At 49.4% G+C, this 16,049-nt stretch overlaps 2 protein-coding genes and 1 long non-coding RNA gene across 8 annotated transcripts in view; 2 read left to right on the top strand and 1 right to left on the bottom strand.

The window, feature by feature from the left end:
- Window positions 1-15,656, bottom strand: part of LOC105470575 (uncharacterized) — a 33,808-nt gene extending 18,152 nt beyond the window's left edge. The window contains exons 1-2 of one of the 4 annotated variants that reach the window (XR_011613205.1): window positions 15,295-15,656; window positions 6,456-6,742 (exon numbers count right to left, since the gene is read on the bottom strand). This is a non-coding gene — a long non-coding RNA (uncharacterized lncRNA). The remainder of the gene's footprint in view (window positions 1-6,455; window positions 6,743-15,294) is intronic. The other 3 variants (XR_011613204.1, XR_011613206.1, XR_011613203.1) reach the window with 3 other exon arrangements.
- Window positions 4,628-16,049, top strand: part of LOC139355292 (neuroendocrine secretory protein 55) — a 60,848-nt gene continuing 49,426 nt past the window's right edge. Inside the window, exon 1 of the mRNA XM_071079112.1 lies at window positions 4,628-5,407. Within this exon, the coding sequence (XP_070935213.1) occupies window positions 4,628-5,365 (738 nt within the window). The 3' untranslated portion in view covers window positions 5,366-5,407. The remainder of the gene's footprint in view (window positions 5,408-16,049) is intronic.
- The window catches only part of LOC105470579 (guanine nucleotide-binding protein G(s) subunit alpha), a 70,754-nt gene continuing 59,980 nt past the window's right edge, over window positions 5,276-16,049 (top strand). For 2 of the 3 annotated variants that reach the window (XM_024789374.2, XM_024789373.2), the window contains exon 1: window positions 5,276-5,407. In XM_024789374.2, coding sequence (XP_024645142.1) covers window positions 5,365-5,407 — 43 coding nt within the window. In that variant the 5' untranslated portion in view covers window positions 5,276-5,364. The remainder of the gene's footprint in view (window positions 5,408-16,049) is intronic. The other variant, XM_071079109.1, reaches the window with a different exon arrangement.

Here is a 16,049-nt window from a genome sequence, read left to right as displayed (position 1 = left end):
TTTGAGCCTTACTGGCTGATTGCCACAGTGAGGGGTGGGGAGCACTTCAAACTCCCTGAATTCATTTCTATCCAAAGGAAAGTGTGAAAAGCTCTTCATCTCCAAAAATAGTCCTTTGCAATGATTGTCCAAAAAATATCTTCAAGAGTGATTATACCCGCTCACCAGGCAGAGCAGAACTGATCCATTATCTTGAGTTTCGTCTTGGAAAATGCGTTGATGTCTATGGGACCCCTGACAATAGCCTGCAAGCCTTCTGAGAACCCATGATTCATCTGTCTCCCCCAGGGCCACCAGCACATGGCTTTGCACACGATAGATACATGGTTACAAACAGGTGGATTGAAAGCAATTCTCATGGGCTTTTAAAAATCAAAAGAAAATCTCAAAGTCAGACTAGGTAAAGACTCATCTCTTTCTGAAAACCACCAGATGAACTGTACCTCTGATTCTAACCAGTTACTCAACTTCCCTCCCTGTCTATCTGAGCTGGAATGTATTACTCTATACCCATCAGCAATCTGGTTTTAATATTTGGAGGCACTTCACACCAATGTGTGTGTTGTTGGATGGCAGGAATTGCTCATCCTCATTTACTTCGATCTCCGCACAATGCCTGGAATAGTGTCTTGATCATAGAAGTGGCTCAATTCATGATTGCTAAATAGCCAATTTCATTTGTAATTTCCGAGACAGCCCCAGGAGAGGAGGCAAAGAGGACCAATGTAATCAACTGATGGACTTGACTAATTTCTTTGCTTCAACAAGTGGTGAGTTGTGGAGCAAAGAGCCTCCACGCCCTGCCTTGGTGAGGAAAGCTCCTCCACAGGCCGCTGGGTCCATCACACACATCTGTTTGCCCTGTCCTAAAACTGCCACCCCAACATTCCTTCCTGTCACTGAGCCACTTGCACTTTCAATGCTTCCAAAATAGTAAAAAGCAGGGGGGAAGGATTGTGTCCATCGGTAGAGCCCCCAAACCCTTCTCCCACAACCTACAGAGGCCTTCAATGGAATCAGAGGCTAACCTGATAAGACTGTGGTGGGCACCAAGTTCCAACCCCACTCCCTCACGCACACCATGGAAAACCATCTCCAGTGTGTGGTCACCTGTCCTTTGACTTCACATTGCTTCTGACAAAGCGCCAGCTTCCTGACAGCCCACTCCCCGTCAGATTCTTCTTTGGGTTACGCTGAAGGCTTTCTGCTACAACTACCACCAATGGGTTCTAATTTTGCCCTCCACAGCCACATACAATAAATCTTAAGGCCTCTTCCACATGAAAATCCTTTAGGGAGCTAAAGACAATATTCTTCACAATTTATCCAAATTAGAAGCTTACTGTATGATACTGTAGTGAGCTGGGAACAGGGCTTTCCTGTCCAACTGGTTTAGGAGCCTCCCTCCAGCAGAGTCCCGGAAGTGATATATGCCGACACTTTACCAGCAGACAGAGAGAGCCCCTTGTTCCTTAGCCCGGTAACAACAGAGGTCGTTCATCACCCACTTGCTCCTTTTTGAAATTCACTCTGCAGCAAGCACTTTTTAAAGTCACGCACGTAATGCATTTTAAAGAGCATCTTCTGTACGGCTCCATTTGCTCAACCTCGGCCCTAAGTGTGAGATGGAATGGCATTTCAGTGCAGTCCCCCGCTCCTTCCTCCCAGAGTCTGTAGTGAATGTACACTGAGATGTATTTGTGACTAAACAGGACTGGGGCTCAAAAATGCAGTGTTTTGTTAAATGTTTGTTTGCTGATTAAAATGCATCTTGCAAAGAAAGCGCATTGCTAATGCAGAATCTAGTCCAAAAGTATGTATTATGTAATGCACATTTTTTAATAATGCAGGCAATCTCGGTGTATCTATATTAGTGAATCAGCTCTGGGCTGCCATCTCCTTTATAGGCATAAAGCACTCCATCTGAAGAATGAAGTACTTTCTTATGTACACTGAAGAATCATAATCTACCTTGTTGCTGACAGCTGACATTAGTTTCCATTCAAAGGACATTTACTAGCACCCATATATTCCTGATGTTTCCCCCAATGTGCCCTGAAATCAGCTTGAATAATATCTTTGTTTCATATGCTGTCAGTGGAGCTGTGCTAATTAGAAGAAATAAAGTGGGTGGGTCAGTGTAGGCAGACCCTCTAGAAACGTGCCCCATTAGTCAGGACCGAGAGGCAGAGATTAGGATTTGACATATACAGCTCTAAATGCCCCTGTAGAGTGTCCCATGATAATATCCACACAGCCATGCAGGCACCTGTGATAATAAAACCCTTGCAGTTCCTCAGGAAAAGTGGTAGAGCAGGGCACAACTGGAACATAGACATTTGTCCTTTTGTGGGGTTTGACAAATCAATCCCACTTTATTAGACCAACCTCCCAGGTTCAAGCAATTCTTGTGGCTCAGCCACCCAAGTAGCTGGAACTACAGGCGTGCGCCAACACGCCTGGCTAATTTTCGCATTTTTAGTAGAGACAGGGTTTCACCATGTTGGTCAGGCTGCTCTCGAATTCCTGGCCTCAAGTGATCCAACTGCCTCAGGCTCCCAAAGTGCTGGGATTATAGGTGAGAGGCACCAGGCCCAGCCCAATCACTATTTTAAGGCTACAAACTAACACAGAGTGCAAGATACAAGCTATAGACACAGCCAAGATGCAGAAAGGAAAACCTCAACACATCCAAAGCAGTTGCTGGTCTCTCACTGGGGTATGAACTCTGCACTTGGTGGTTTTAATGCGGGTGTGGTGTTGAAGGTGTGAGGTTAAGTTCCATCATGGTGAGAATGGCTGTGGGTACCTGACTGACTCTTCACACACCAGGCAGAAGTACCAGTACCAGGAGGGCCTGGTGGGCCACCCAGTGGTGGAGCCTCTTTTTTGAAGATTCCCCATACTGACTCAAGAAGGAGGAAAGGACTACAACCTGTGACATGTGTCCTAAGTGAAACAACCTTCCTGATACTCCCATGGATTCCAGGACGATGGCTTTGCTCTGAGTTGTTTCGCCTTTGGACTTGTCACTATGGCCAAAAGGGCACTCCATAATCATCATGGAGGGCCAGACTGAGGACACGCACACCCCAAAAGCAGCAGCCAGGTTAGCTCCCACTGCAGGGATCTCCTCCTGTAGGCTGTCATTTGATTTTCTAGGGCCAAGAAACAGCAGCACTATTGACTCCAAGTCTACAGCCTTGCAGAGTTCAACAACACGATCTAGTGGTGTCTGGCCGCCCCCTAGCCCTGAGCCAATCATTTTCTCACGTGGAATTCAAACTGGATTAAACAATGTTGGTGGGTACAGAGGGATTCAGACTGATTCAATCTCCTGATTAACAGCAAATTAATCCAAAATATCCTTTCCTTAATACAATACTTTTGTTGTTGTTGTTCACTACTCTACCTTCAGCACCTAAAACACAGCTTGGCACATGCAAGGCACCCAATGAGTACTGCTCAAAGAGTTACCTTTGTTAAAAGCCGTAAGGGGCCTCCAGTGAGGATTCCGTGTCACCCTGAACTGCCCCGCTGGAGAGAAGCGGTTGTGTGTACTGAGAACGCAGGAAACGCTTCCCTTTGCTCATGCTCTCAGCTCCAGTCTGAGTTCCAGCACCACCTTCTCAGCTCAGTCGAGCTCAGGGCAGTCCTCAGATGGGCTTGCAGACTTGCAAACTACTACCTCAACCATGGGGGCCCTTGTTGAAGAAGATGAGGTAATCAGCCAATTCAGACTGTTTGAGCACGTATTTTTTGGAAACTTCTCTAATTACAGTCACTATAACATCTGCTAAAGGTAGTTTCATGATTAATGACTACCTGAAGTTACCATCCTCAAACTATTAAGCCATTGGAAAATACTGGGGGCTTAATACTCGTGTACAGACCCTCTTTCTCCTGAATATTTGCTATTTGGGGTTCTGGGTTTTTAGCTGCACCCAGGTTGTGTTTATTTCACCAATAACTGGGGAAACAGGGAGGGGCACGACCCCACAGAAGCCTGCGCCCACCTGCCCAAGTACTGGACCTGGGCTAGCTTGCCGCTTGCTCCTTGCCACCCGCCAGGCCCCCCGCCCATTGCTTCGCCCAAATCCTTTCAAACAAGGTTCCCTCCTGCCACCTGCCGGCCCACTAGGGTCTGCGCCACAGGCTCGGCGCCACCGCGCAGCTCGCGGGGAGGCTGGCCCCCACCTCCTTACTGCACATGCCCGGCAGAAGTCCGGGCGCGCAACTTCGCAGAACCTCACTGCCCGTCCCTCCTCGCCTCAGTCTCCTCTGTCCTCTCCCAGGGAAGAGGACCGGCGGAAGCACCTCTCTCGAGTCTTAGGCTGCGGAACCTAAGACTCAGCGAGAGGAGCCCAGGAGGAGACAGACCTTTCCCCTCTTTTCCCTTCTTCTTGCTCAGAGAGGCAAGCAAGGCGCGGAGCTGTAGAAAGTTCTTAAGTGGTCAGGAAGGTAGGTGCTTCGCTTTTTCTCCTCACAAGGAGGTGAGGCTGGGACCTCCGGGCCAGCTTCTCACCTCATAGGGTGTACCTTTCCCGGCTCCAGCAGCCAATGCGCTTTGGAGCCGCTCTCTGCAGAGCCAGAGGGCAGGTCGGCTTCTTGGTGTGCGCCTAAGAGGATGGATCGGAGGTCCCGGGCTCATCAGTGGCGCCGAGCTCGCCATAATTACAACGACCTGTGCCCACCCATAGGCCGCCGGGCAGCCACCGCGCTCCTCTGGCTCTCCTGCTCCATCGCGCTCCTCCGCGCCCTTGCCACCTCCAACGCCCGTGCCCAGCAGCGCGCGGCTGCCCAGCAGCGCCGGAGCTTCCTTAACGCCCACCACCGCTCCGGCGCCCAGGTATTCCCTGAGTCCCCCGAATCGGAATCTGACTACGAGCACGAGGAGGCAGACCTTGAGCTGTCCCTTCCCGAGTGCCTAGAGTACGAGGAAGAGTTCGACTACGAGACCGAGAGCGAGACCGAGTCCGAAATCGAGTCCGAGACCGACTTCGAGACCGAGCCTGAGACCGCCCCCACCACTGAGCCCGAGACCGAGCCGGAAGACGAGCGCGGCCCGGTGGTGCCCAAGCACTCCACCTTCGGCCAGTCCCTCACCCAGCGCCTGCACGCTCTCAAGTTGCGAAGCCCCGACGCCTCCCCAAGTCGCGCGCCGCCCAGCACTCAGGAGCCCCAGAGCCCCAGCGAGGGGGAGGAGCTCAAGCCCGAGGACAAAGATCCAAGGGCCCCCGAAGAGTCTGAGGAGCCCAAGAAGGAGAAGCAGCGGCGCCGCTGCAAGCCTAAGAAGCCCACCCGCCGTGACGCGTCCCCGGAGTCCCCTTCCAAAAAGGGACCCATCCCCATCCGGCGTCACTAATGGAGGACGCCGTCCAGATTCTCCTTGTTTTCATGGATTCAGGTTAGTTGCCCACCGCTAAACTGGGGAGCCTGAGGGCGGTGTGGGAGCGGCGGGCGGAAAGGAGGTGAGAAGGAAAGGCAGGTCGGGGTGAGTCGGAAGAGAGGAGGCTCAGGTGGCCAGCCCAGGACCGGGGATCAGGGTGAGGCGGCGAGGGCTCCCCCAAACTTTCCAGGATGCCAGGGGCGCCATGGTGGCCAAAGGTTTGTTGGACGGCGGGGCGCACACCGTGCGTCCCGCTGGAGACAACCTGAGGTCTCTCGGAGCTGGTGCCCCGGCTGCGCGACTGAATCCCGAACGCACCCCCGATTTGGAGCTGCACACCCAAACGGCATCGGTAAGTCACTTGTTTTGCGCGCCTTTCTTCCTCCTAGAAAGACTAGTTTCAAACAAGTTGGCCTTCTCAGGTGCCCAAAATGTGGTTCTGAGGTGCGCGCCAACTTTCACGTTGTGAGGGCAGCCGCGCTGTAGAGACACTGCTGCAATGTGTGGAAAGTAATCAGAATGGGATTGGGCAAGAACTCTGGAGACTGACCACCGGGAGGGAAGTCACGCGCGCGCGGCGCCTAAGCAGCTCAGAGCCGGGAGCCCAGGTCCCAGAGCTGCCAGTGAAGCCGCGGGACCTCCGCGCCAGTGCCCCCCGCTGCCGCGCGCCAGTCTTGGCCGCCACAGCCCGCCTCCCGGCGCTTGCCGGGACAGAGACCGCCTTAAACAGCGTGCGCACCTGCCCGCGCGCGCCGGAGCTGACCTCTCCCGGCGGCGGGCAGTTGGGGGGAAGTACTTGGGGGAAAGGTAGGGGACGTAAGGGGACCCCTGGGGGTGGCCCTACGGGCTACCAGGGTTGGACGCACAGGCATGGTCACGTCGGGGTATTGCCAGGCTTTTGGCGCAGCTGGTCAGGTGGCCAGGCTGCATGCAGCTTAGCAGGAGACGTCCTGGGCTGTTTGCGCAGGACCTCTGGAGGCCCTCAAGATGGTCGCAAGCGGAAAGGTAAAGCGGAACAAGGGACAGGCTGGAGAGGGGGGTCGCGTCTAACATCAGGATAACTTACAATTCGTTTCCAAAGAGCGCGGCACCCGCAGAGCTGGGGAAAGGTGTTCGATCCGGCGCCAGTCCTTGGACGATCAGTCGAAAAGGAGGCAGGGGCCGGCGGCTTCGGCAGCCTTGGGGAGGGCAGGCGGCGTGCTCCGGCCATTTTCAGCTCGGGTGGAGTTAAGTTTAGAATCTGTAACCTGGAGGGGAATCTGCTCTGGTGACCCAGCACAAAAACGGCCGCAATCTGGTAACGCACCTTCGGAAGCGAAGGCGTGCTCTCCTCGCCAGTCCTGGGGGGAAAGACTGATAAGTGAAATGTCTTTAAAAAATCTCGTCCGACTTGGAAATTTTTTTTTCTGGTGTGCGTGTCTCATTTTGCGCCGGCTTGAATTATTCGGATGACAATGATTTAGAGGAAAAGTAAAGCGTTTTGAGGGCTTGAAATGAATGATGGTCAGGTTTTTAACTCATAAGAAAAGGATGATGATAGAAGGAAAATACCTTAAATGGTCTTCCTTCCAGGACCTATTCCGTAGGAAAGGCGTCGCGGCGCCCAAGACTTAGTTCTGCTGGTCTGCAGGGCAAACTGTGGTTAGATGCCTTTGTGGTCTTCCGTAATAAATACGGATAAGCCAGTTTATTTGCAAGTGGTTTTCTGCGGCAGCAATGTTAGTCTCGGAAGTTTGGAGGCTGCGGAAGGGCTAGGCGTGCCCTGCTTTTGGCTTGCCCATAAATCGAAATTCCTACTTAATGTAAACAATGATGGTGTGTTGCTTTCTGTGACATTAAGCGTTCAGTTTTTCCTCTGGTAATGTCTCAGCCTGAGTTCACGAAGCAAAAGGTCTCTAGGGACAAGCAAGAGAAACCAGGGGTTGTGTTGAATTTTTTGGCGTGCCTTTCAAGTGTGGGCGCTATCTTCAGACTGGGTAGTCTGGGAGACCCGTTTTCCCACAAAGCTAGGTTTATTCATTAGAGAAATGAGCGTGTTGCCTTGTTGCAGGATGAATAAACAAGTTTTTTAAAAGCCCTCCGTGTCGAGCCCATACCTCACACCCATCTTGCTGTTTTTTAAACGGAAGCCCAACACGGAGGTTTCCTGAACTGTAAGCAATGTACCACGTTCACATGTAGCCAGGAGGGGCAATCTAGGAACACACACCGTCTTTCAGACAGTCTTCCACAAACTGCCTCGCTATCTGCATTACAGCCCAATTGTGAAAACCTGTTACCTACCGGCACACACTCTCCCCGGCTCAATTCCCCTCCCCCAGCTTCCCTCTCTACACCCTGATTCAAGGGTGGAAAAGCCATTGCAGACCATACAAAGCAATGGAGAGATATACCAACCCCCCAGGAGAGCACTCATGACCCTCCCTGAGAAGACAGGATTTTGCTACATAGACTTAGCAAACCTTCTTTCTGCCCGAGAAACTGGTATTCACCTGCCTTCCTTTTCCAGAGCCATTTCTAGCAAGTTCCCCAAGCATTCCCAACTCACTAGTCTCCCAGCTGGCCCTTTGTCTACCCAGCTCAACCGGGGTTAGCATTTGAATAGGCTCACTTGCCCCTTTTACATAGGTGAGGTCTGAGGTCTGCTCTCAAGAAAAAGCAGATCTTACCATTAACCACATAGGTGAATTACCAGCCAGTTTTAATATTTCAAATGGGGGAGGAGAAGGAGCAGGAGAATAAAGCTAGTTAAACATGATGATATGCCCTCAATATTGAAGTTATTTCCTTTACTACATTAATCATTTGCTTAATGGAAATTTGCTTTTTGGGAGGAGGGGAGGACGACCCAAAGCTGCTCTTGTAACTGAACTTATTTGAGCTGGGAAATTATGCTGCAATGTTCCAACACTGTGTGGGGTCAACCCGATGTACGTTTAAAGTTTTGCAAACAGAACTCTTTATGTTCATCAGAATTCAAGAATTAGAAATGTTGCAGTTTGGGATTGTTTTGAGATGTTTCTTTAACGCACTGCAAGCCTTTCTCACTCCGGAGCTGCTTACAGCCTTTGACTCTCCAGCCTTCGTTTTCTGCTGTGTAGGTGAAGGAGGAAGAAAGCTGAAACTTCAGTGTTGGTAAGAATGAGGTTTTTTGCTTTTTAAATAATCGACATGGATTTACCTCAATTATCAGTTATTATTATACTGCTCTTCAAGAAGAGGGAAGCTGTTGAGAGGAAACTGAGCAGAACCCATAGTGTGAGTAAAGCGTGTCTCTTAACTGGAAGGTGATCTATTCACAAAAACCAAATCACTGAAATAAAATTAAGCTTCCAGGCCAGTGACGTCATGTGCTGGCTCAAGCGCTGCTCTTCTCTAAAAAATCGCCCAGCAGAGGGATGAGATGCTCAAATGACATCTTTAATCCCCATGTTCAAGAATGAGAGATGGAATTTCTTGTTCTGTTGGGGGGTTTTGACACTAATGACTCTATTTCCTGTAACTTGATGTCCCAAACTGGAGCAGTGGGATCTAAGACAAAATGCCTGGGGCTAACAGCCCAGGTTGCTTCTAGCCATGGTCTTGTCAAGTGGCCTTAGGTCAGACCCTACACCTCTCTGCCTCAGTTTCTTCTAAAATGAGGTCGCTGAATGAGATGATCCTATTTATCCCTTTCTGCTCCAAATGTCTAGATTGATTAGTTTAAGAAGGCTGGGGTTGTCCAATTTGACTCTATACTAGTGATTTTAACCCTAATGGAACTCCAAAAAAACTTCAAAAGTTGATCAAATAAAAAGCACCAGCTAGAGATCACGCCATTGCACTCCAGCCCGGTCTACAGTGTGAGACTCTGTCTCAAAAACAAAACAAAACAAAACAAAAACAAAAACCCAAAAAGCAAAAAAAGCACCAGCTATGAAGAAATCTGTTTTGTGTTGGTTTCATGTAAATTTTGTCACAAATCTGCCTTACAGTTGGTTACAAAATGGTCTAAAAAAGCAGTTTAGAGAATGCAGAATTCCACTGTGTCCTTTCCCTAAACTGGAAAAATTTAGCCATCCTGAAAGTCATATTCAGTGTGTGTTTTATGTGTGTGTGTGTTCCCCACCTTCTCTCCCTGACCTTGGTGCCTAAGAACAAGCTTTTCAGAGCAGGAGCAGGCAGCATGGCTGCAAGTACTGACCTAGTACTGCGGCTTGGAGAGGCTAACCACTGTGGGACACGGTAGACTGATGGGAACATTGGTTAAGTGACCACAAGTGTTGTTGAAAGATTTTTGGTAACAGTTTTAAGTGTTCTGGTTAAGCTAGACCTGAAAAAAAAATGGCATAGAAGCTACGGTTTTCTCAACCTTTGTTTTTTTCATGATCACTCCCCTCTTAGCTTCTTCAGACATGTACTTCTTATTTGCCCCTCCCCATGATATTTTTATACCACGGACATATAGCTATACCCCATTATCTGTTTATGTACTGCAGGACCCTGTCACAACTAAGACTTTTTGCACACTGCATACCCCAAAACCAATTTTGCCTCCATCACAGATGCACGAGATAAACAAAGCAAATATTTCAAAAACAAACAACAACAACAACAAAAATCTGATTCTGTCAAATTAAGTGATTTAGCACCCATTTTTGTTTTATAATTTCTTTCTTATATATCAAAAGGCCGTACATGGGGGGGAAGTAAATTTTTTACTGGTATTTGTTTTTTTTCCCTTGTTTAAAAATCTCATGAGTTTTTCCAAAGGCCTCCAATAGCTACTCTGGTCCAAGCACTAGTGGCCATTAATTCACAGGGCAGAGAAGCCAGAATAAGCAGCCTAGTGGCTTAGTTCTTCCAAGGCCAAGAGCCTGCAATGCGGGGCCACCATCACCTGTTGACCATGCTCAGCCAGCAGAGGCAGGACTCTGCCTGCAACTATTCCCGGGTAGAAATGGGGAGGCTGCCTTCCCAGCTCCCATTGGGCATAGCCTGGGTGTTTATTTTGTGGATTTATTTTAGGGTAGGTATGTTACAAATTAGCAGGGCACATGACTGTGAGAAAGGCCAACGTAAACCCAGGCTGCATGGACAGAGGGTAGGTGGTGGCAGTAAAGTGGGGAGAGATTTAAGGAAGACAAAAGGAAAAGAATTTGAGGGATCACAGAAAAAAGGAAGATGTGGGCAGACAAGAGAACCGCTGGGAAGGAGCAGAAAAGATTTAGAAATGGGGAAGCGGGTCACAAAGCCAGGAAATTTGGGGGTTATAAAGTTGCTTGAAGGAATAAAGAGAGTCTTGAAGAGAGAAAGGTTGAGGACAGCTTCAAGTATCTGGTGGCTGAGGGGGTTAGAACAAGGTGTACCAAGCGACAGACTTTAGCTCAGCATTAGGAAGGGCATTTTTAAAAGCCAAATATGGCATTGGAGGGCTACTAATGAGGCTCACAGATTCGACACCGTTAACACCACTGTCCCCCTGAGAGTTTCTTTTTCTTTTTTTTTTTGAGACAGTCTCTCTGTCGCCCAGGCTGGAGTGCAGTGGCGCGATCTCGGCTCACGGCAAGCTCTGCCTCCTGGGTTCACGCCATTCTCCTGCCTCAGCCTCCCAAGTAGCTGGAGCTACAGGCGCCCGCCACCACGCTGGGCTAGTTTTTTGTATTTTTAGTAGAGACGGGTTTCACCGTGTTAGCCAGGATGGTCTCGATCTCCCGACCTCGTGATCCGCCCGTCTCCGCCTCCCAAAGTGCTAGGATTACAGGCGTGAGCCACCAGGCCCGGCCTCCCCCTGAGAATTTCTTACAGACCTGGTCCAAAAATTCCAGTTTCACAGGTGTGGAGTTTTTACACAAGTACTTCAATTGCTACGCTCAAAGAGAAAGATTTAACACCTAGAAATCTAGCCGTCTAGAGCCTTGGGTTTTGGTTCACAGCAAGGTTGGTCTTCAAGGTCCCCACTCTCAAACTTGAGGGGTCCAAGGGGCACAGGCCAAAGACTGGCAGCCAGCAGAAGACCAGGTTTCTTCTCCCCCCAACCCCATGTGAGAGCTGGTTTCTGAGTGTCCTGGCTTATGTCGCTGTCTCAACTAGATTTCATTAGGAAAATTTGCTCTGGGTAATTGAGGTTGTTCGAGAAGGTGAAATATACCATTCCCCTTAAACAATGATGCCCAGAAGCCCCCAGGGTGGCTGGAACTTCCACCATGAATTGCAGAAATTTTAAGCAGAGCTTCCACTAAAGCCAAATTTATCTTCCGGGATTCCCTCTTCCCCCTCCAACCCCTACTTTTGCCTCTCTCTTAGTTTCTTTCCTATGGTGCTGTTCATCTTTTTTGGAATGGCCTCTTCTCCCCTGAAATTCTTTGCTGCATCATCAGCTAGTCTGGAGAAGGAATCCACAGCCCAGCTCAGGCAACTACAGAGAAAATGTCCGGACCCACTGTTCAAGCACAGGTGGTCAGAGGACAGTGGCATGCCTTGGCTGAAACAGAATTTGGTGCACCTTTTGAGAAGGTTGCTGAGCTACAGCTAATTAGCTGAGTGAAGGGGTCTGAATTCACGATGCAGGCTTTTTAATCTGAGCATATCAAGTATTTTCATAAAGACTATTTCTACCACCTCTAATATCAGCCTTGCATCTGCCTCTAACCTGGTATCTTGCCTCATCCATTTGAGGCCTTTTTCCTTTAGCTGGCATTTGCTTCAAACAGCCTGGCCACACAGACCCCTCTGCAGACAGCTGTATGCTGCTGCCTCCACCGGCCAAGGTGGGCAGAGAAGAGGCTGAAGGGAAAAGGATGGCAGCAGCAAGTCTTGATTGAAAAGTAATTAATTGTACAGCTTCAAAGTCTATTACTACTCAGTCAGCACTCAGAAAACATTTGTCACTGGGAGGCTGAGAAATGTCATAGTTGCCTAAATTCTTTTCTACCTTCTCTTTCTGCTTTTACTTTTTTCTCAATTGAAAGAAACCCACTCACAACTAATGACATGAATGGGCTATAGAGAAGGCACTTCTGCAAACTTCACCACCCACCTCCCTGCAAAGCCACAGACCAAAAGGAAAATGACTACCAAAAAAAAATACTGTTGTTCATGGTTTCTGTTCCCTTCCCTTTCCCTCACCTCCCCTCCCTCTCTCTGCTTTGCTTTATCTTTGTTGCCTACAGGGATAAACCCAGAAAGCTGACAGGTAGCTACCAAAACTTGAGATATGCCTTGTGCTTTTGGTAATGAGTAAGAATCCCAGAATGTAAGTAGAAACACAATCACTTGTTGAATACATGTGCCATGAAAGCGTCAATAGTGAGAGATGAGAGAGAGAGGTGAGAGACTAAGTTTGGGAAGCCCAGGGCATCATGTGGGGCTACCAAGGAATGGGGCTGTAATGGTGCTGTTCAGAGAGTCAACGGTAAAGAAATACATACATTCTTTCCATTGGGGTTCCATATTTTCCAAAAGCCACTATTTGCCACCTGTGGCACCTGGGCCATTTGGCTTTCCTCAGAAATGCAGAGTTTAATGGAAGCATGAGAAATTTTTCCCATCCCTTTCTTAGTACATCAAGTGCAGAGGCTATTATTTTTAAGTAGCCAAGTATACACAATTTTCAAGTAACCCATCCCTGGGTTTTGACAGCCAATACTGTCGTCCCTTACTTGACACATCATCTCACTGCAGCCCTGCACTCCAGCACACAGCCCCTCAGGACAGGGGTCAGGACCCTGGCACACAGCTTCTATCCATCCCAACTCGGCCTTTTTTTCAGGCACCAGCCTCTCCTGACTTCCTCTTCCTTAGCTGCATGAACACATTAATAGACTTTCCTTCCTCAGTCCTATCACATATTCATCTTTTCCCACGATGGCAATCCATCCAGCATTGGAAAGCTATGTTTAAGGTACTTTGCTATTATACAATTATAATGGCAGATCCTAAAAACGTCCCTGGCAAGGTTAGGCCCCAGATGACGCTGCCCACTAACATCCAGCACTGGCCATCTCCATCCAGATCAAGGTCTTGTTTCTCTCTTGAGTTAGCAAAATTATCAGCCCTCAGGAGGATCACCAGACAAGCCAACCAATCAGGCCAATCAAGGTGGACCCAGTAAACCCACTAGCTGATCACCCCCAGCTCTTACTATACCAGATTCCTCAGGTCCCTGTGGCCTTTCAGGTGCCACAGGTGGGTCAACTCCTCGAATATTTGGCCACATTTCTGGGGTCCCTGACCCCACTACTGATGTTTCAACTCCTAGCTCCACTCACCTAAAGGACTTAGGTTTTTCAGAGACTGGTAGCCAGTCACTACAGAGAAATAACAAGAGTGGGAAAATGGGGGAATATCAGGGTTAAATACTGGGATTTATCCTTCCTAGTCTTAATTTACCTTTAGATTAAGGCAATTCCTATTCAAATCTAAGGGTCCTTTCTCAGCTTATAGTGGTGATTTTCAACTGGGGGAGATTTTGCCCCCCAGAGGACATTTGGCAAAGTCTGGAGACATTTTTGGTTGTTAAAACTAAGGGGATGCTACTGGCATCTAGTGGGTAGAGGCTAGGGATGCTGCTCAACATCCTACAATGAACAGGGCAGTCACCACAACAAAGAATTGCCTGGCCCCGAATACCACTAGTGCAGAGGCTAAAACACCAAGTCTAGATAAAATGTGCTGAGTGGTTCTGAAACCCCTTCCTCTGGTGTGCTCCCATCTCTCCCTTCTGAGTCCTCCCTGCTCACTCCTGGACTGTATCCCTTTTTCCTGTCCACTGCACCAATTGTTCAAGATTCTGTTACCAAATATATTTCTCCCCTAAAGAATTTTCTGACTCCATGAATTCATCTTTGTAAGGACGATCGCCAATTTGAATGTGTGATCTTTATCTTTTTCTAAATTTCAGACCTTCCCTCCCTAAATTTCAGATTTCCCTGCAAAAATCTCTATCCCAACTGCTCAAAGTTCCTTTAACTCTGCTATGTCTAAAACCAAATCAGCACTGCCACCTTGCCAGTCCCTCCCACTGACTTCCCTGTCCAACTCCCAGTGTTTCATCCATCTGGGTGACACACTTCGGCTCCTCCATTTTTTGTGTCTTTCTAGCAATAAGAGGTGCTCCAGGAGGATCCTTTGGGACCCCTCTTGAGTGTTATCCTTCAGCATTCCTGCTTCCTTCACCGTGCTAGGTCTCTCCTTTAAACATCTCCTTTGTGCATAACCCCTTTCCTTTGTTCTCTCTCCATCAGGATCATCCTCCATGCTGCTTCTGCCTTTCCTAAAAGTAGGCTCAAATCCTCACTTGCAGAACAAAAAACTTTCAATATCCTTTCTGTTTCCTGCCAAAATAGCCTTAAAGTGCTTGCTCTCATACTCCATGCCATCCTCAGAGAGATTCTATCTAATTTCTCCTGACTTTTCTCCCCCTGCTCCTGAAGAGCCAGCCAAGGTGGCCAGTTGTGTTTACCCAGCCACGCCCCATGTTTCTTACCATTATTTCCTTTGTTCGTGGTGGGCAAACCGTCTCCCATCCCCCACTACTACCTTCTATTCATAGCCAAGGCGTCTATCCTTCCTTGGAGGCCATATAAAAAGCCATTTTCTCCACCAAGACTTTCAAGGTCCCCCCAAGTGGAAGTCTTTTCTTTCATTTTTATGCTGCTCTACTCCCTAGGATGAGGAATTGGTATTTGCCTAACCTTTTTTTTTTAATCACCTCCATGCATGTGCTCCCCTGGCAAAGAATCATGATACCAGAAAGAATGAACAAAGGGGTCCCACAGACCCATGAGGGTGTCGAACAGAGACCCTGAACCCGTTCCTCGACAAATGGTGCTTTGGGGGTGAGCGCGAGGCCTGACGAGAGCAAACCACCCCTTCGGAGCACCCATCGCATTCTCCCTGGGGCTTCAACCCCAATGTCTACTGACCTTCCACTTGTGCAGGCTCAGCATCCCTGGGGCCTCAACTCCTTAGCCATCCTGGGCTGCTGCTCGCAGTAAGCCCTCTCCTTGTAGTCCTGGCCCTCTACCTCCCAGCCCTGGAAATCTTCTTGCTCCGTGCCTCTCCCGGCAGCGGCACCCCGTTGGCTAGGTTAGCCTGCCGCCATCAACGCACCCAAGGGTTGGCCCCTGGGACCCCACCTCTCCCCCGAGGCTCGGCAACCTGTGGCATGAGGAAGGGTGACCCCACAGCGCTAGCGGTCCTCGTGGTCTTCCAGGCCTAGCCGCCATACACCCGCCCCCCAACGACTTCCAACCACCCCAGCAGCACAACCTCTTCGGGCGTTCCAACGCGGCGCCCCCTATTGGACCTCCCACCCATATCCGGTTTCCGGTCTGACGCCCCCTGCTCATTCGCCAGGCAGCCATGATTGGCATGACCCCAGCCCAATGGCTGACCCGGCACTGGGGTCGTAGGGGAGTGAGTTGGTGCTGGGACCCAGTTGGGCGGCGGTTCAGTGGATGCCCAAGTGGCTAAGCCGTTTTGTGTGGAGTTAGTTGGCCAAAGTTGGAATCAAAGTTCAGTGTTGACAGCTGGAAGTGTGTAGACCCATAGAGCTAAAGCGACATATCTTTGGGGGATCCCAAACGTTTACCGGGGTCCTACTGTGTTCGCCTCTTTCCATGCTGCGTGGCCACGTGGATGGTGGATGCAGGGTGGGGGGGGGGAGGATGCGCGGTGC

The sequence above is a fragment of the Macaca nemestrina genome, chromosome 15, assembly GCF_043159975.1.
Source record: "Macaca nemestrina isolate mMacNem1 chromosome 15, mMacNem.hap1, whole genome shotgun sequence".
NCBI classification, from domain to species: Eukaryota; Metazoa; Chordata; class Mammalia; order Primates; family Cercopithecidae; genus Macaca; species Macaca nemestrina.
The sequence above is the reverse complement of the archived record's forward strand: the minus strand, read 5'-3'. Positions and strand labels throughout refer to the sequence as shown.